A 20401-nucleotide genomic window follows, 5' to 3' on the forward strand; every position below is an offset into this window, starting at 1 on the left:
AAAAAACCCCACAAAACAAACAAATGGGAAAAAAAACCCAAACCCAAAACAACAAAAAAACCCAACAAAACAAGCCAAAACCAACTTAAAAAAAAAAAAAAAAAAAGTAAGATAGATCCCAAGCCATATAAAGACTAGCATTTTAAGACTGTATAGCCCTAATAAACACTCTCTATATATTGTGATACCATGGTAGGATAATTCCCCATTTTAGGTTAACACTGTGTTCCTCTACAGAAGTATTCAGCAGTCATGAATTATATTACTTAGTTAGTAGGGTTGGTTTCATTAAGTTAAAATTACAGTATCACTAAATAATATATTTGCATTAATAAAGCAAGGCAAGTATTTAAACTTTCCTATTTACGAACATAAGAAACTTTATTTTTTTCATAGCATTCTTTTCAATTTTTGTATGCTGCCTTAGAGCATCCTTCCCTATAATTATTTTTCCCTATCTGAGAATAACTTGTTAATATGTTCGGAGCATTAAAAATACATTATCTTTATTTTAGTAATTCCTGAGATTGGTGATACTGCAGTTCTGAAAACTGGTGATGACAAGAAAGATTATGACATGCTGAGAAAGCACAGAATTATGATAAGGTTTTTGGTATTGATTCTTTGAAAGATACATTGCTCAGTTGTAAAAGTAAAAGTTGTTTTAGTCAAATTTTATAAACCATAAGTAATCGTTAGGCAAAAACCCTTGTAAACCTGAGGGATGGATATCAGTTATATCTGCTCTTGAACTTTTTACCCACATTTTCAACTAAAGTGTCTTCACTCCTGTATGCATGACAGCTTCTTCCAGTGGACTGAAAAGCTGAGATTCAAGAAGGTTCAATAATTTGCCCAAGGTCATGGACTCAGGCTATATCATAGCCATATAGGCTGTGTCTTGGCTTAGAGACAAAAGGCATACTGCTAATAATATCTCCTTCCTGCCTTCCCACCTGTAGTCTGTCATCATCAAGATGGCCACAGCACTCAGGAGTGCTTCTTTAAAAACTTCAGAGGGCTCCAAGTATCAGTACTTTGTTATCTAAAAGTCTTTCATACCTTTTCTATGTTGCAGTCCCATGAGTCACTCCACACAGCTATGGCTGTTTATCTCCTTCTTCTACCTTCCTTCTGCGCTTTCAGCTTGCTGCTTCCCATCGCTAGCACAGCCACCTTACCCTGTCTGTCCCTCACACGGCCTCCTGTCTCTTCCTCCTCATAGCACAGCCAACAGACTCCAACTGACTCCTCTTCCAGCTAATTCACTATTTTATCACACCCATAGCTGTGAGGGCAAGGCTGTTCCCACTCTTTGATAAGTAGCACAGCTGCAATGTATGGGGCAAGATTGCCTTTAGCACTATCTCTGTCTTCCCACAGTAGTCCAGAACATTTAAATCATACTTGTATAAAAATAATTGTACATACATGCATGTAAGTAGTATATAAATATTCAAATGTAAACATTCAAATAAAAATGATGTTAAATTTAACTGTTTTTCCTTTAAGAAAACTGTGACAAAGGTAAGGTTTCCTCTTTGTTTGCCTAGGAGGAGATTTGGGCAGTTGGATTTACAGTTAGGAGAAATCAGCTTCCATCTGAATTTTTAAACCAACCTGTACTGTGATACTAAAGAAAAAGATAAAAAATTATTTGTCCTGTGGCAGTCAGACTGATCCTTTAATTCTCATCAAACTTCTCAGAGTCCTTCTCAAACTGCTATTAGACTGCATTAGTTTTCAACCACTACATGGTAAAACCAAAGATATAATTCCATGTTCTTTTGCAGAACTCTTGGAATATCTATACCTAAAATCCAGAAAAAGACATTTCAGTTAGGGTGAATGATGCAAATAATTTACAGTAATTGTGGCATATTTGGTAATGATAGTGATCTTATACTGGCATGGCAATGTGGAGTAATTCTTGATTTTGTTTTATTTTAATATAAATTGTATTTTTTGTCATTGACTTATTTCCCTTCTGCACATGCCTGTTTAAATAGTTGTAAATTTAGTCTGTAGGTATACCCAGATTTTCTCTAGTGGGATACATCAGTTTGGCAGACAGAATGCAATGAACATTATATTTAGACTCATAATGAATTCCTTTAGTTGAACCAGTTTAATTTTGGATTTTAATGGTTCAGATGACTTGCTTGGACAAGGTACATTACAGACTTAAAATTTTACTGTGAGAATACAAAATAAGACAATTTTAAAATCTAAATACTCGATGAAACTCCCTTAATTCATTCACTTGCTCTGCTCCTATTAAGGACTTTTTTGTCAGAAGGTAAATACTTCCAGGAACTTGAGAAAAAAAAAAAGAAAAAATCCTAGTGATAGTTGGAGGTGATATTTCAGTTCTTTGTCATTATTATAGCTAAGAATCTGAATCTCTATTTAAAGTTCTTTGAATTTATATGCAAGACTCCTGATGCTTTTGAAAGTCTTGGCTGACTACAAAATAAGATGTCTGTCTGCTCCCACAACTCTTATAATTCCCACTTGCATTACTCTATCCAGAACTCACATAATTCCATTTGTTACAATAAGACAATTAATCATTCATTTTTCATTTTTAAATGAATACCTGACTCTCAGATTTAAAAGAAAAATGAAAATTCTTTCAAGAGATAATATTGCATAATCAGAAACATTTAAATATTACCCAAGCTATGTGCTCTGAAGAACCCTCTGACTGTTGTCTAGGTGTCTTTGTATTGTTCATGGGTTGCTGAATTAAGTACGTGATAAGTTTCTCCACAATAATTAAGAACAGGAAACAGAGTGTTTTTGTACATACATATTGGACACATAATTCTGAAATTATATTTAAACTATTAATAGCATTATTTATTAGTCTCCTCCAGTTGCTGAGGGCATTGCAAAAAGGAACGTGTTGCCTGTTTATTGGAAAAATGTGGGTTCCAGGAATGTGAATGTGCTATTTGTACTGTATCATGTCAATCTTGTATTCTTTTAGCCGAGTTCTCACATCATTAATTTTTTAGCTCTATTACTAGATATTAGAGGGAATTGTGTTTGTAATGTTCATGAAGGACAGAGGTGTTTATTTGGTTTTCAATGAAATGGCAATTTGTCTGTATTTTAATGGTTTAGTGAACTGTGAATCTTAATGCTGTGCATTAAAGAAAATTGCAGCCCCATCAGGAAAATATCTCATGTAGAGACACTTTTTATGTCCACTGAAATAGCAATGAAGCCATTCTCTTTCTGTCTAATAATGCATTTCACAGAAAATGAATGCACAACTTACAGACATGCTGTCAAAGTATTTCAGATGTTTTCACTCTGGTAAGTATTGGAATAGGTAGGAAATGGTACCACATTTTAGGACAATGTGAGGTATTTCATGATAGCACGTCAACCTAACAGACACTTTCCAAATTCAGAGAAGCTATTTAAATAAAATTGAGATAATGTTTAAAACATTGCTAATAATAGATACAGAGCTGGGCTATCCTAGTCCAGCTGAGCTACATGATGTCAGAAATGAACTTTGCTGTGTAATATACTGTAGTGAACCAGATCTAGAAGACGTCACATGAAAATGAGGTGACAAAATAAGTCTTCCAGAAACCATGGCTACTTAACAATTTGAGACCTTCTCAGCCTTGGTAGGGTCTGAGCATAATGCTGTAGAATTAGACATTTTACAGCATAATGCTGTAGAATTAGACAAAAGAATGCTGTAGACTCAGACATTTTAATCAGTAAGAACTGTAGAGAGCTGTAGAGATGCAGAACTTAATCCTTTTTCAACATCAAAAACCACCTTCTTTTCTGTGTTTCTTTTGTCTGACTTTGGCCTCTTTGACAGTTTCTTTCCCCCATGAGAATCTTCTTTAAGAAATATATACCTAAAGCTGAGAACCCTTAAAGTTAGTTTTGTAGCATTTAAATTTGTGGATCACTTTAGGGCAAGTTTTTCTAAGTATTTATATTGTAAAATCTGCAGATGGAAGCACAGTGAGGTTTTCAAAAGCAGTTAAACAGACAAGGCACTTAACTCTCATTTAAATTAATTAACTATATTGAGCAAGTTCCCCTTGGCACTTTTGAAAGTTCCACTGCTAAGTGTTTATATCTGCATAAAAAATTATGATTTTCTGAAGAGGATGAGCATCCACCAACTCCCTTTAAAGCTTGACTATTGCAGGTTTTCAGTAGTTCTGGAAATTATAATTGTCCCTTGTTCCGTGTTCCCAAATGATCCTCCTTTGTTTTGTAGTTTCTTAACTGTTCCTGCTGTCATTAATTGTATAAAGTTAATCTCAGCGCACAAGTAACATCAATAATACTAGGTCATAAAGAGAGAAGAGCAATGACATGGGTGAATCTTCTGCACAAGTTCAAGAAATGAATCTCTGATACATTTCAGTGAAAAAACTCTTAGAGATTTAAGACTATTGTAATTATGTTTTGTACTGCATTTACTTATTACTTTTATCTTAGGTGAAATAATAGCTCAAAAATACATTACAGGCAAAGACTACTGCAGGTTGTGGACAACTGGGAGTGAACCAGATGATCAGAATTAGCATGGCTTTGCAGTTATTAAGGTCTGCATATACAGAAATCCTTAACAGATCTGTACAAGTGTAATAAAAGCACAGTGCTCACTCTGAGACAGAATTTCCCCTGCCCTATCCTCTGCTTCTACTACAGTGTAATGGTTTTAATTTAATAAAACCAGGCAGAAACACTAAATAATGTAGGGATTTTAGTGTTAATATTTTTGTGGGAGGGAGAGATTAGGAGAAAAATAAACAAAGCAGGCTTAAGCTTAAAAATGAACAAAAAATGGTTTTATTAACACACACTAAAAAAATAGAAAAAAAACCCTAAAACAGAATGAAACTTTAAAAAACACTCTTCTTTCCTCTTACAAACTATTAACTTTCTTATTGAACAACATACTAAGACACAATTCAGGATTTTCATTCAGTTTCACTACTTAGACATAACTACACATTATTTTAGGAGAAGAGTCCTTCTAAGATCTTTTATGAAGATGTTTGCTCACACACACATCCGCTGCTGCCCGGAGTTTTCGCAGACTGTGATGTTCTATCTGCAGAGCTTAGTGTATCTGGGGTATTATTTACGAATACTTCTTATCTAAAATTATCTTTGTCTCAAAAGGCTGAGACCTTTTTGACCCAGGAGCAGGGTTTTCAAAGTTCCCAATAAATCTCTATTACACTAGTCCTTAATTTTGATTAGAATAGCATTCTACCCAAATAATACTAAGAATGCTGCAAAGAACAGTTCATTTCTTCATAATTTACCTTAGAAGTGTCCGGTTAAAAATGTCCACTTCTTCAATCCTATTCCAATATTATTAGTTCTTTTGCTTCTTATCGAACTGACTTCATGTAGTGTCTGTCCCATATACCTTCTGTTTTTCTTTCTTCTTTCTTTCGAGGAAGAATTGTGCTTTAAAAGTTCTGTGCTGCTAAGAAAGGGTTACGTTTACTCGGGCTTGCAAAAAGCCACGTGCACACGCCGGGCTGGTACAAGAAACCGGCAAACGTCCTTTTTTCCACCCCTCGGTCTCATCCAGGGTGGTCCAGCTCAGAGCCATCACCAGGCCGCAAAGAAAGGCTTCACCTGAGCTGCTTTCATGTGGGCAGCAGTTCTCAGAGGCTCGGCAAGGCCCAGCTCAGCCGCCCAGAGGCAGAAGGGCCCGACCTAGGCCTCCCCTCCCGCTGCATGCGGGCAGCAGTTCTCAGAAGCCTGGCCGGGCCCGGCCCAGCCGGCAATAGGCGGCCAACCTGGGCTCCCCCCACTCTCCATGCAGGCAGCAGCTCCTGAAAGCCCAGCCGGGCCCGGCCCGTCCGCCCAGAGGGGCAGCAGGGCCCGGCCCGGCCCGGGCCTGGACCACCTTGTTACCTCATGGCCGATCACTGAAGCAAGAGAGCGGGCGGTCAGCTGCAGATAAGTTTTAAATGTTCCTTCCAAAGTCACACTGACAGTTCTCATTGATCAGCTTAGCTGTCAATATCCCAGCCTGCTTTCTGATAGGTCCTTGTCCTCCTCCCCCCAACCTACACCACGGTTAGGGCAGGGAAAAAACATTTTACATTTCTCTATATCTAGAAAACAAAATTGTGCTAACCTATGATATACAGTATTGTCTAAATAGCAGTCTGAGGATATACACACATCAGCATTTTGGTTTCAAACAAGAGTCAGTTTGTGAAATTAATCTACTAATTATTCCCAGTTAGCACACTCACTCGTTGTGGAGCGGGTCTTGGGCTACGTGAACTGGGTTGCTTTTGGCTGAAATGAAAACAGAATATGCTTTTCAGAAGGACAGATCATCTTCATTAATGATTAGCACTGTTCAGTCCACTGAACTACGTCAAAATTAGCTCAATACAGCCTTCTTCTGCAGACTAATTTCAAATACAGACCAATGTGAACATCAAGTCCTCAGAATTAAGTTTTGCTCTGCCGATTAGTTCTTGCTAGAGGGGCACATTGCTTGTTAATGTATCTATAAACTCATATGTCAGATAGTTGTGTTCATGGGAGAATCCCATCCTTCCACAAACTTCCAGGGTTTTCATCCTACAATACCAGAATTTTCTCAGATATTCAAGTATTTTGAAGGGATTTTCTATTTCAAACATTGGCCAATGTTTCTTGGGACTATATCTCCTCTTTCTTCTTAAAAAGAAAATGAAATAAAAAACTAATGAGCAAGAACTCATAACATTTTTTAAACTAAGTCACCCTAAATGTGGGTTTTTTTTCCTTAGAAAATTAATCCAGACAATCCAGATTTTAAAACATAGAATTTATACATTGTACAATCCACCTCCCCCAGCCACTCATTCTGGTTATTTTCTACATTGATTAAGAACTTTTTATTCTTTAAGATTCTGTTTGTGTTTGACTTTTTCTATTGCTAACCAGTCAATAGTGGTTATATTCATTGTTAATTTATTAGGCAAAAAAACCCCAAAACAAAAACAAACCCAGTGAGTTTTTCAACATTCATAACTTTATATAATTTTATATGCTAGAAATGATATCTTTTTTAGTTTGTGTCAGCTGTGTCAGAGTGAAAAACATATATGACTCTTCACCAGTTAGCTTCAGAAGTAGAAATTTATTATTGGTTGTTGCTAATGTGAACTGTAACCTAAGGCACTTTAATGTTTTGCAAACCACTAAGAGATTTTAAGCATGTTTTTAGTCAATTAAAATACTGCCAAGACGAAAGTATGTAAAATAATAAAGAGCTGTAAAATTAAGGGATTTTCTTTTTTTAATTTTTAATTTTAATTTTTTTAGTAAGTTAGAAGCTCTAAAAGACAAAATTCTCTGTACATATCTAAGCTATTGATTCACAATATAGTAGATGTGACCTTAGGATGCTTAATGCCAGATAAGAATCACTGTAGCCTCATAGTATTAAATACTGATCTGGTATAAACTCTCCTTGCTAATTCAAATGTGTTTAAAAATTGGACACCTAAGCTTTATCCTGTCAGGCTTTCTGCGCCCTGAGATATTTCCTGTTCATGCCATTTTAAGTTTATGCTGGATAAGGTGTTGTCTGCTCTCCTGGTGTTTCTGTAATGTGTGCTGTAATCTACCCAATATGTAGTACTGTGGTTTTCTGAGTCATCCGAAATTTATCCACAGGTCTGGATTAATGACCATGGCCTACGGTTGTCCCCATTATTGTAGTGCGTGACTAAATCACAAGCCTTGTATTTATTCTCCTAGCAACAATGTGAAGGCAAATTGTCTTTACTATCATGCTGATTTCATCATAGCATGTTCTTTCTCACGTCGAGTAGATGAAACAATAGGGGGTCATGTGGGCTTTTAGGATTTCAGTGATTAAAACTGAGACTGTAATAGAGGTGATTTCTTTCTTAGTGTATCCAGTGCTCTGCTAGAGCTCTGTCAAAACTGTTTCATCCTTGTGCTTTTTAGGAAGTTAATTATTTAAATTAATTTTTTTTTTCCCATAGTCACCAGAGGATGTATTTTGCATAGTCATTACAATCCTTGATATAAAATCTGGTTTACTTCTGGGTATTCAGGATCCATTCCCACTGAAATCCTTGAGGGTTCTCAGGGCTGGTTTTATGAGTGATTCTTGTCTCCTTGTTACTCTGTGGTCCCTTGGTGTGGAGAACAGCATCAAAGTCCTGCACAGAAGAGAGGAGGAGTCTGGCTGTTTGTTGCTGCTTTATTCACCCTGTACAGTGCTGTGACTGGTGTTCTGGCTCTCTGGGGAAGGCAAATAAGGCCAGCAATGCTACATTGTGGTTTCTTCTCAAGTCTGTTGAAAAATTGCTGAAAAAAATAAACTTTAAAGGCCAAAATTACTGCTTTTTAGAAGCTGTCCTAATTCTGTCCTCCTCCAGAAGGAACTGAAAACATTGCTGCTGTTTCACTTATGAATAAAGCTTCCAAATGAAACAAAAGTGCTAAGTACTTAATAGGAAAGAACACGGAAAGTTCTTTGTCCTCGAGTGCTCATCGCCTCACAAAGGAATGAAAGGTGGGGCCTGGAGCAACAAGGAGTGGTTCTGGTACCCACAAGGGGCTCTGCTCTGCCCACAGCTCTGCTTTGCTCATGGTGACCTCTGCAGAACAGGGCTTTAATAAGGATGGGCCAAGGACAGCTGGTACCAAACTGAGTGATAATTTTAAGCAGAAAATTCTTTAATCCAAGAGTTCCCTATTCAGATTTCATTTGCAGGACATGCAGGAAGAATACATAAAGTATATTTTGCTAATGTGCTGCTGTGAAGAAAGCTAGGATTTCTAAAACAAGATTGCATTGTTCTGTGGTACAAAAGGATCCCTGGACTTATTTATACCAGGAGAACCAAAGCAGTAGTCATGACATCTTTTTTGTTTTATTATTCAGAAAGCAGTGTATACTTATTTTAATCTTCTAGAAATGTAAACACAACACTTTTGAGCATTTCAATGCTTTGAAGGTGGAAAAGTATAAAATACCCACATTCGTGGAAGGGGTAGCATCACAGACCTTTCTTTTCTGGCACTCTGTTCTGGCAGGGCTGATGTATGGAGATTTTAAGCTATTTCTTTACTGTACCAGAAATTGCTCCAAAGCTCACTCTGAAAAGGGACTTATTTTGTAATTAAATGTTTGAGAACTACTGATATTTATATTTTCATGTAATTAACTTTTTACAGCACTGCATATGGGGCTTTTTGCTTTTAAACTAGCCTGGAGTCAATAAATATCTTTAGAGATGTCAATTTGGTCAGCAGTAAAGAGGTAAATAGAAACTAATGACACTCATCAAGCCTGTGGCATGAATGATTTATTGGACACAATCATTTAACACTTTTTTAAAGTCAGTGCAAGGGAAAGAAACAGGTTTCTTATTATGGTAAACTGCATTTGTGCTGTCAGCATGTAGTGATTTATGACAAACCTGCGGCCAGGATTAGGATATTATAAATGAAGGAAAATAGAAGTCTCATTAATTTTTTATACCCACAGGTAGAAGACATGCAGTGGGCTAACAGAGAACACACTCATCCAGCATCTGTCTGCAGCCTGCCCTGTAAAGCTGGGGAAAGAAAGAAAACGGTGAAGGGAGTGCCCTGCTGCTGGCACTGTGAGCGCTGTGAGGGATACCACTACCAGGTGGATGAATTCAACTGTGAACTCTGTCCCATTAATAAAAGACCAAATGCCAACCGTACGGATTGCCAGCTTATCCCTATAATCAAACTGGAGTGGCATTCTCCTTGGGCCATCGTGCCTGTCTTCATAGCTATTCTTGGTATAATTGCCACCACCTTTGTGATTGTGACATTTGTCCGGTACAACGACACACCGATCGTCAGGGCCTCTGGGCGGGAGCTCAGTTATGTGCTCCTGACTGGGATTTTTCTCTGTTACTCCATTACTTTTTTAATGATTGCAGCTCCTGATACAGTGGTCTGCTCATTTCGAAGGATCTTTTTAGGACTTGGCATGTGTTTCAGCTATGCTGCGTTGCTTACCAAAACAAATAGGATTCACAGAATATTTGAACAAGGTAAAAAATCTGTCACAGCTCCCAAATTTATTAGTCCAGCTTCTCAGCTGGTGATCACTTTCAGCCTCATATCCTTGCAGCTTATTGGAGTCTTCATCTGGTTTGCTATCGATCCACCACATACCATTGTAGACTATGGAGAACAGAGGACACTTGAACCAGAAAATGCCAGAGGAGTTCTCAAATGTGACATTTCAGATCTTTCTCTCATTTGTTCCCTTGGATATAGTATTCTCTTGATGGTCACATGCACTGTTTATGCTATTAAAACAAGAGGGGTTCCAGAGACCTTCAATGAAGCAAAACCCATTGGATTTACTATGTACACAACCTGCATAATCTGGTTAGCTTTTATTCCAATCTTTTTTGGTACGGCTCAATCAGCAGAGAAGGTAAGTGATGATATGTTTACATATCAAAAAACTATTTTTTTTCTATTTTCATCTCTCAATAATTGCAGCACGAAAACATTTTCACTCATGAATGTGTAACTCTGAATGGCAAAAAGCTGTCAGAATTCACAGACAATAAAGTGCATGTTTCAAAAGGTAGGTTTCCTATATATTAACACAAGAAAGTGATTGTTGTGTGACTGGCATGCAAATGTTGACAATTTCTCAATATAACCTTAAATGACTGTTTCTTCCAATGTTTGTTATTGCCCTTCAGTGATGCTGTGGCCTGTTACATGAAGCACTATCAATCTTTGTTATCACCCACAGATCTGATAGAACTGGTTGCATTCCACAAATCTAAGAAGATCAACTTACATTTGTCAAAAATAATGAAGAAAAATGCTGGGGAGAATGAAAAGAATTACTTTTGTCTCTGTTTGACACACTAAACTTTAAAAAAATTTAGAAGAACCAAAAATAGAATAGGAGGAAATGAATGGTGAATGAAGTGTGTGTAAATTCATATAAGGCATAATTCACTAATTATTATATCAATGCAAAAAGAAAACACTTTCCTGATAATTTAATAAGAAATGAAATTATTCATACTTGTGTAACCTTCCCCATGAGACTAGATGGCCGCCGAAGGTAATGGAAGAGTCTTGATTCTTTGACTTTGGTGGGATATTTCTGCTTTTATTCTTATGTCCTGCTCAGCCTTGAGACCCTACCCGATGGAAAGCCCATGCCAGAGAGTGCTGGGCCCCCCCCCCCCCCGCCGTGGCATTTTCCCCCAGGGGGCAGGGCCCATAGGAGAGACCCAGAGGCCTCGCCCAATCAGTGTTCCTGATGGGAGAAACAGGATTAGGTTACATCTCAGTGCGGGGGATGTGCACTGCTGGGCAGGGACAGATAGAAAAGAACATTACAAATATAAACCCAATTAATGCATTACAACATACTTGGATTCAAAACATGTCAGACATGTAACTCTCAGTTTTATTGGGAAGGCAGAGGCAAATGTCGATTGTGTGAGTATTTACTGATGTGACAGTGGTGAAAATGACAAGTTAGGCAGGGAAAAGCAGTAATACTAGCACCAATCTTCAAAACTGCAAATATCTGATATATGGAAAATCTAAAAATAAGAAATTAAAGTCAACACTTTCACATAAATTCTTGTCTTTCCTTCTAGCAGGTGTTTTGTATAATGTTTTCAAACATCCATTTTAATTTAATTGCAAAAGTCAGCATGTGTTCACTTATAATTGTGCAAAGGCTTGACAGGTCTCTAGTTTAGAGGGCACCCTTGTCTGTGGAATTAAAGAACAATTCTGTATACCGTGATGATCAGAAGGATTGTATGGGGCAGAGAGTGTGGCAGAAAAAACATTTTCTTCACTAAAAATTGAAGCAGCCTTACTGAATTGGATCAGGCTTATTTTCATGGCTTTTTGGATTAAGCTGGGGAAGTGAGTACCAAGGTAATGGCTTATCTCAGACAAAGTTAAAAAATCCCATTTGGCATAGGAAAACATGTTTAGGTAAACTGTTTCTAAATTCTGACTTTTTTGTATTTGTAGGCTAAAGTCGCAAAAATGTTTTGATGTATAAATGTGTGGTACTTTTATCAGCAATCACGTTTGTGACAAGTACTTGAACCAAAAGAATTGAGTCTTGAAACAGGAAATATTTCTCTGCTGGTAACCATGCAGTGAATTCAATTTACACCATTGGTTCACCTCGGCTTGTAGTAAAGGATGGTTTGGTTTCAACCTTTAAAGACAAGATTAATGAATAACTCTTTTGCATTTCTATTTTGAAACCTAAGACTGAACACACAAATGATGCTAAATCACACAGCTTCTAACACTAAATTTCACTGTTAATTGCCATTTTTTTTCTTTCTAAATGGTTTGTTTTTCTTCCCTCTTCTTTATGGAGAGAAAAAATGCTAATACAGTAGATCTGTAATTCAAATAATTCTTTTCAAAGTGCTTCTTCTTTTTGCTGCAAATAAAAACATGCTTCCACACAGAGTCTTATAGATGTATTCATAACAGTTTACATATTCCATAAAATTAAAATGCTTCTCTGAATGGGATAAAAATATCTTACTGCACACATATGCATGGTCTGAGTAAACTTATAGTTTCTCAGTTAATACATAACACCGTAGGAAGCAATTTAAAAACAAGCTATTGTGTTCTAGAATATTTTATTTGAAATTTGATATTATAATCTTTTTGGAGGATGAAATGAATGTAAAACTTACATGGACTTTTTTGTTGCTTAATCATGTTGCAGTTATTATAGAATCCTTATTTTTTTTTTTTTTTTTTTTTTTTTTTTCGTATCTCGAGCTTTCTCAAAGGGAACAGAGCAATAAAAGCTGGGGATTTTAAAGTGCTGTTTTAAAGCTATATTTTACTTATAAAATGTTGACAGTAATAAATTTATCATGGTATTTGTTATTTGCCAGGAGTATTTCCAGTTACTAACTTTAGATACACTTCTGTTTGAATAACGAGTAGTTAAAACTTTTCCAAAATGTTTTGAGTTTTCCTAGACATTAGCAGTGCTACAATAATAGCAGAAGTAACTAAACATTTCTTGAAAAAGAGGTGGTACTTACTTTAGTACTCAATTAACACTAATTAAACAACAAACCTACTGAGCAGCTTTTATTTCACTGTCAGTACCCCTGAAGAAAAAAAAAGAGAAAAAAAAAGTACCATCAATGCTGAAAATTAATATATAGAGCCAAAACTCAAAGCTCACCCCTTAAATTTGTTGGCCTTGGGCATCAATTCCCAAAAGTATGTTTCCTAAGAAATTCTGTATAAAGTCTAGAGGAGTATAAGCCTGTAGAGTCAGCACAAGTCCATAAATTCAGCGTTGGCATCAATCAAACTTCAAATATGCATGATGAAGGTAATTTAAATAAGCATAAGTACTTATATGCAGACAGACTACTAATCTTGATGATATGTTCTTGCTAAGAGGCGCAGAATGGGAAACTGCTCTCTTTCTTCTGTGCTCATGAAGAATTTTGGGTCTTTGGCTGGGGAATGCAGCTGAGTTAAATGCCTGAATTTGCATGCAGTGACATATCCATAAGAAAAAAACGTAGTTAAAGTTAAGGTAACTTGACAAGATGTAATGGGAATATGTTGATTTCTAGTCTTGACATTTGTTACATTTTTAGCAGTTCTTTATAACAAATGCTGTTTCTTTTAATTTGTATTATCTCAGTTTACATGTAAGTTTGAAATTAATATAAAATTTAAAAACTACTATATATTATTGACAAAATTAAATATATATATATGGATAATTAAAGAAATGTTAAAGTACCAATGCAAAATAACCTGGCATAATTCAAGCTGGTGATTTGTATTGATTTCCACATTTACTAATCTGTCCTTATTTTCAAGCAGCAGAATATAAATGCGCTATGGTATTAAACATGCTATTTTGAGAATGTAATTCTTACAGATGTCCTGCAGGGAAAATATGAACACTGACTTTAGGTCCTGTGGGTGTTTGGTTGTTGTTTTGTTTTGTTTTGTTTTGTTTGTTTGTTTGTTTGTTTTGGTTTTTTTTTGTTTTGTTTTTTGGGGGGGTGTTTGTTTTGGTTTGTTTTGTTTTTTGGGTTTTTTGTGTGTGTGTGTGTTTTGTGTTTTGGTTTTGTTGTTGTTGTTGTGGGTTTTTGGGGTTTGGGTGTTTTTTTTGGTGGTGGTGGTGGTGGTGTTTGGGTTTTTTTTTAATTTTTATTTTATTATTATTATTTTGTCTAGTTCATTATTTGGTCCATTCATGTTCATGCCTGTTTTGACAGCTCCTTCTTTATGAAAGGAACATACTACAAAAAATTAAATTATTCCAGTGTGTCATTAAACTGAATGAAAAATGGCCCCCTAAGACATAAACCATTAATTTTCTAACATTTACATTAATGTCAGTGAGGTACTTTAGATGCAAAGGAAAGAAATTGTGTGAGAAAGCTTTCTGTGAATATAGCTTTCCTCTATGTCATGCACACGAATACAGCAAAAAACTGGAAATACTGGAATCATCTGGGATAGAGATGTCTAAAATGTCATAATGACCAGAATACTTCTGAAAAATATATTGAATAACTGAGTGATTAAAACAGGTGTTTCAATTCCTGTGTAGAATTAGGTTAAAATGGCAGATTGCACTAAAACCTTCTGAGGATAGATGGCTATCTTAAGTACAACCCAATTTAATAAAATTAACTTTGTAAATTTCCTTCCTTTTAGCATTTTTGACAGGTGGATAAATCATGTTTACTCACAGATTACTATCACACATCATTGTTATCAGACATAATTTATTACATTAATCTGGAAATACTTTGCTTGAATGAGAAGATGAATACTTGTTCCCCATACTGTGAGAGAAGAGATGTTTCACTTTCTGCTAAGAAAAGGCCACAAAAAAGACTGAATAATTTCTTCCTTCTCCTCCAACTGGAAACAATTACAGCGTGTAATCTAACAAGGCAGATAAATTTTAATGTGTTTCCAATTATTCTGACAAGTCTGACCTCTCTTTTCATGACCGCAGTATAGACAAATTGTAATTTTATAACAGAAATTTTCCCATAAATTATTATTCTTATGATCTTACTATTCCAGCTGTTTTCATGCTGGATTTATTGTTCAGTGGATCTTATGCTTATATGTCTGTTTGTTAGTAACACTAAAAGAAGTTAGAAACAGTACTAAAAGTATTCCACTATTAGTTTGACTTGTAAATTGCTACTGTATTGTCTAGATAAGGAACTTCAGTTCTCACTGGGATGAAGAAGTAGTTCCATCTGTGTAGTAATATATGTTCATTAGCTTAAAGCAAACAACTACTAATTATAGTTCAGAGAGAGACTTCTTACTTCTCCCATATTTAAAAAAAAAATTATACAAATCATCTTTTGTGTGTGCGTGTTTATGGAATGAATTCACGATTAAATGTATTCCTGTGACTGCCAGAAACCAGCATCTTAACAATTCCTCAGACTGTGTTAATGAAGGGCACAGCACTGAGCTTGTTCTTCAGTACAAGGCATTCTTTTCTAATCCTGGTGATATTTAGAGATCTAGCACTGCAAGTAGTCCATGCAATACACATCATAGTAAAAAGTCCAGAAAGTTAACTTATAAATTTAGCATTTCTTTCATTTCATGAATAATGTTTGCCTTGATTAAACTAGAATCTTGCTGCCAACACTTTGCATAGCATGAGGTTTAATCTGAGGGATATTTGAAACAGTTTCTCATTTTCCTTATTACAGGAGCAGGAGTTAGGAGACTGCTGAAGTGATACACTCCACATTCAGCAGTTTATCATTGTTAAAAACTCCTTTTCTGCACTCCTAATGGTTTTTTATTCAGAATCTTTAGAATATGGGAGTACTTGCAAGATTGTGAAAAAAAATATCAGTACTTGAATTTTTGTATGTCTAAAGTACGAGATTCCTAAGGAGCAGCTCAGAAAACTGGACTTGTTTAGCTTGCTTGTACAACTTACACTAGCAAGTAGAGTGTTGTTTTTTTTCCCAGGTAGCAAGTGATAGGACAAGAGAAAATTGCCTCAGGTTGTGGCTGGGCAGATTTAGGTTGGATGTTAGGAAAAATTTCTTCACTGAAAGGGTGGTCAATCATTGAACAGGGATGTGGTGGAGTCACTGTCCCTGGAAGTGCTTAAAAGATATGGATGTGGCACTTAGGGATGTGGTTTAGGGGTGGACTTGGCAGTCATTAGGATTGGATGAGGTTAGAGGTCTTTTCCAACCTAAATGACTGTATTATTCTGTCTTGGAACAGAAAAATAATTAAAATTCACCAGATTATCTGATAGAAATATCCCTCCCTCTCACTGGAAATCATGTTAAGAATGGAGAAACATTTTGTCCTTCTCATTTCATGTTTTTTCAAAGGTAAAATTTCATGAGCTAAATTATTTCTATGCTTCATAATTTCCTCCAGCTTTTGACCTAATCCTTGGCAGAAATTTGTTGTTCTACTGTAGAAGCAGAGTGTTGAAAAAGATGTGAACAAGAGTGTGACCAAATTGCAATTTTTTGCCCTATCCTCTTCTGCTCCCCTTCTGTCTGAGAAGAAGTTCCTTGCTCTTTGTTTACCTCTGAGGCAGCATGTTGCCCTCCAGCTGGAAGATACTCAGTGCACTGCAGGCCATGGTCGTTGTTGGGTCCACCCACTGGCTGAACAATCAATTTCAGCAGCCTGCAGATGTGTTTTCCCTCCCAGCCTCCCATGAGCTGGTGTTGGAGGAAAAAGGAGTACTCACACTTCTCCTGGGTGGCAGCATCAACTGCAAAAGGTAACTGTGGTGAGAAACCAGTTAAATATAGAGATCCTCTTTTCTTTCAAAAGTTGCCTTGTGGGAATCCATTCCAAAAGTGATTTCTTAGAAAAAGAATGTGATTCTATTTTTCTTTTATTTCAAGTTTATTAGTTGATAAGTGAGACAGAACTGATGAATTAGGTAATTTAAAGTATTGTAGGCATTTTCAAAGCTTTTTTTCACTTTCAATCTTTTCTGTCCTTGTAAGTTTAAATTGAAATTTGGAAGCAGAGCAGTTCTAATATTTAAAGAACATAATTTCACAAGTTTTAAACAGTTTCCGTTTCTTAAACTGAGAAATGTCTGGACTGTTGACTGTAACATAAGCCTTGTATTAAAAAAAAAAACAAAAAAAAAAAAAAAAAAAAAAAAAAAACAAAACAACAACAACAAAAAAACAACAAACCACTTATGAAAAGATTTTTGATGAGTTTTCAGGCCAAGTACTTTTTTAGAAAATACTACTTTTTAAAATTTCTAGCCCGTTTAGATTTTATTGTTATTTAGCAGAGTGTGTATCTGAGTTTCAGCAAGCCTTCTTGCTGAATGATTGTTCTTGTTGAAAGTTAATGCATATGTCATTTTCTAGACTGGACTTTATTGTTTTAACATATGCATATTACCCTTAGAGTGAGATTTCATTTCCCTGTTTACTTTTATATTAATGAAGCTACAAGGATTTTGACTATGTACGCTGAGCACTGATTTTAATTACAGAATCACAGAATGAACAAGGTTGGAAAAGACTTTTAAGATCATCTAGTCCAACCTATGATATGTTTTCTAGGATGTATCACAAAGACAGACAACACCAGCTCCTCCAAGAAAAAGTGGAGTATTTAGAAAAATATATTTTTTATTTTTTAGGCCAGTGAGATGCTTACGTGTGCACCTGAGGGCTGCAAACCCTTTTCATTTCTGCATAGCTGCATGTCTGTTCCAGCATGAGCATTGAGCTGGCATACCTAGTTGTGTACATGGAAAAGATGTGCACCTGCCACATAATGGAAAACACTGGCATTTTGCTTGTCTGACATACTTGCTTCTGGCCCCATCATGAATGATGGCTTTTCTCCCAAAGTCAGGAATGAGCTGCCAGAAAAATTAAATTTGCCTGTGATCAGCTTCCTACCCCATCCTGGGGAATGTCAGAGAGTTGCTAACATGTAGATGAAAACGGAATTGCATGCTAAAGAACTTTAAACAGATCTTTTTGGCTACTTGCTGGCTTCTGTGATAAGCAATTGACCCTAACTGAGAAACAGAAACAATTTCGTGAAGAACAGATAGCTTAAAAACTCATCAATTTTTTTTAAAAAAAAAAAAAAAAAAAGATCAATAATAATGAGAAACAGTTTGTGATAGACCAGAAATGTTTCATAAAGATAATCTTGAAAAAATTATACCTTAGCTACTGTATTTTTAGGAATCAGATTCACCTCAAAAAATATTGATCTTTTGGCTCTAATTTCTTCAGAGACAAAATCTGGTTGTCTTTAACAAGTGTAGTTTAAGATAAATCCTTCCAGCATTTAAAAAAATTTAGGTTTTTAGGGCACTGTAGGGGCTGGTTTAATTTGCATAAAGTAAAACCAGTGATAACACAAACCATATGGAAAACATATTTAAGCAAATTTATCACTTACTGAAAAATGTTTGTAAGTAGACAGGAAGAGGGATTTTTTTCAACTAAGAATGAATTGATAAACCCACGGGGGGGGGGGGGGGGGGGGCGGGGGGAAGCTATGGGTAAGAGAAAGTTAATTGGACCTATCTCTAACACTTATACTCTTGATAAGAGAAATAGAAAATCTTTAAATAGAACACTGTCTAGAAGTTGTGCTGGAACTATTTCTGGGATGCTCTTGGGAAACCATGATCTTGCTAGCTCTTGCCAAGTTGGAAGCAGTACATTAGGAGCCTTTGTTATAGCTTTAACAAGGCTTTTACCTTACTGAAAGCAATTAAACACATGTATGAAAGAAGAAACAAACTAAGAAGGCTCTTAGCTTGACTCTGAGTAGATATTCAGCTTGTCTTTCTAATCTCCTCCTACAAGAATTCCAATTTTGCATAGGACTCATACCAATATCAATATTTTGATCTTCCTGATAGGATAAAATGCTGTGGACTGTAAGTTGTCATGCATAGGTTTAGCGTAAATAGCAATGCTTATGCAGGCTCATCACATACCACATCTTGAACTTGGCACCAGTTCCCCGTCACACCAGTAAACTGATCCCCATTAGGTGATCAGCACCTAGTGAAAGCCACATTGCCTTGTATTTCCTTTAAACAAACAACATTTTGAAGCACAATTATGGTGACTCAACTAAAGTGTTTGCTAGGCACAGTAGGTTGAAGTATGTTTCAGCCCCTCATGACCCTTCTGTTAAAGAATTAGTACAGCTGAGAAGATGACAGTAAATCAGACAACCTATCAAAATACAAGATCCAGACAAAAAAAATCTAATGAGATATGAACCCAGTAAAATCTGTAACAGAATTGATAAATTCAATAAAATTCTAAAATTTTATGGAAGGGACAGTGAATTTTAAATTTATGTCTCATATAGATAGAAATAACCAGGAAGAAGAAATTATGGAAGTTTGATTTCACTATGACTAGTGAGTTTTGTGCTTACTCTTAAAACACAAATCTATTATGGGATAACTATTTCATTAGACTGTTAATACTGAATATGCATGTGAGTGTGTGTGTACAATATTTATTTTCACTTAACTATAAGCTCTCTCTTGCATGAAATGAGAATAGCTAGTATAGAAATCCCAGCAAAACCAATAATTTTAATACATATGTAATAAATTTCTATTTAAAAACCAAAATATATCTTTAATTTGTAATATAAACCTGTTTTTTTAAGTTTATCTTTCAGTTTACAGTGAACCTTCCTGACGGAATGAAATGACAATAGAGAGATCCATGTAAGCTCATCCAAGAGAGTCAAAATTTAACTGTAGTAGAACATAGTATCTTTTTTTAGCAATCCAAGTAAAAATAGATTAATTTTGAAACATCTTCTTAAGTTCAGACATTAATTTTCAGTGTGTACATAGATTTTGAATTTTTCTTTTCCTAAAATGGTGCTTTCCAGACTTGAGAGTGACTTCATAATCAGTCAATTTACCAGAAACATGACTCTAGTAGAATGGTCTAACGATTGTTTTCGTGGTGATTACCAAGGTCTTGTTCATTTGATATTGTGAAGCAAATGGATGGGATTGAAGTGGTGTTATCAGGCTCATTGATGGAACTGGTGACACAACATCTGCATAAATCTATTTTCTACAGAAAGCATCCTTATTTCTACAATTGTACAGTAAGAATAACTGAACAATGAAGGGAAGAAAGGCAAAGTACTTGATTTTCTGTTTTTTAACTCCACTGAATTTAGATGGAATAGATTAAGAGCAGGCATTCACAGGTGTGGTGAATGCCATTCATTCAGGTACTGCAAAACACTTCCCAATTACAAAACAACAATTTCAGAAGGAGATTAGAAGAGAAGA

General features: G+C 35.8%; 1 protein-coding gene across 5 annotated transcripts in view; it reads left to right on the plus strand.

The window, feature by feature from the left end:
- The window catches only part of GRM8 (glutamate metabotropic receptor 8), a 328659-nt gene that overhangs the window by 274065 nt on the left and 34193 nt on the right, over positions 1 to 20401 (plus strand). For all 5 annotated transcript variants that reach the window (XR_005700607.2, XM_040062862.2, XM_040062865.2 and 2 more), the window contains one exon: positions 9542 to 10477. Coding sequence is in view for 4 of the 5 variants with exons in the window: in XM_040062862.2 (XP_039918796.1) it covers positions 9542 to 10477 (936 nt within the window). In the remaining variant the exon portion in view is untranslated. The remainder of the gene's footprint in view (positions 1 to 9541; positions 10478 to 20401) is intronic.

This window comes from Hirundo rustica, chromosome 4, assembly GCF_015227805.2.
Source record: "Hirundo rustica isolate bHirRus1 chromosome 4, bHirRus1.pri.v3, whole genome shotgun sequence".
Lineage (NCBI taxonomy): Eukaryota > Metazoa > Chordata > Aves > Passeriformes > Hirundinidae > Hirundo > Hirundo rustica.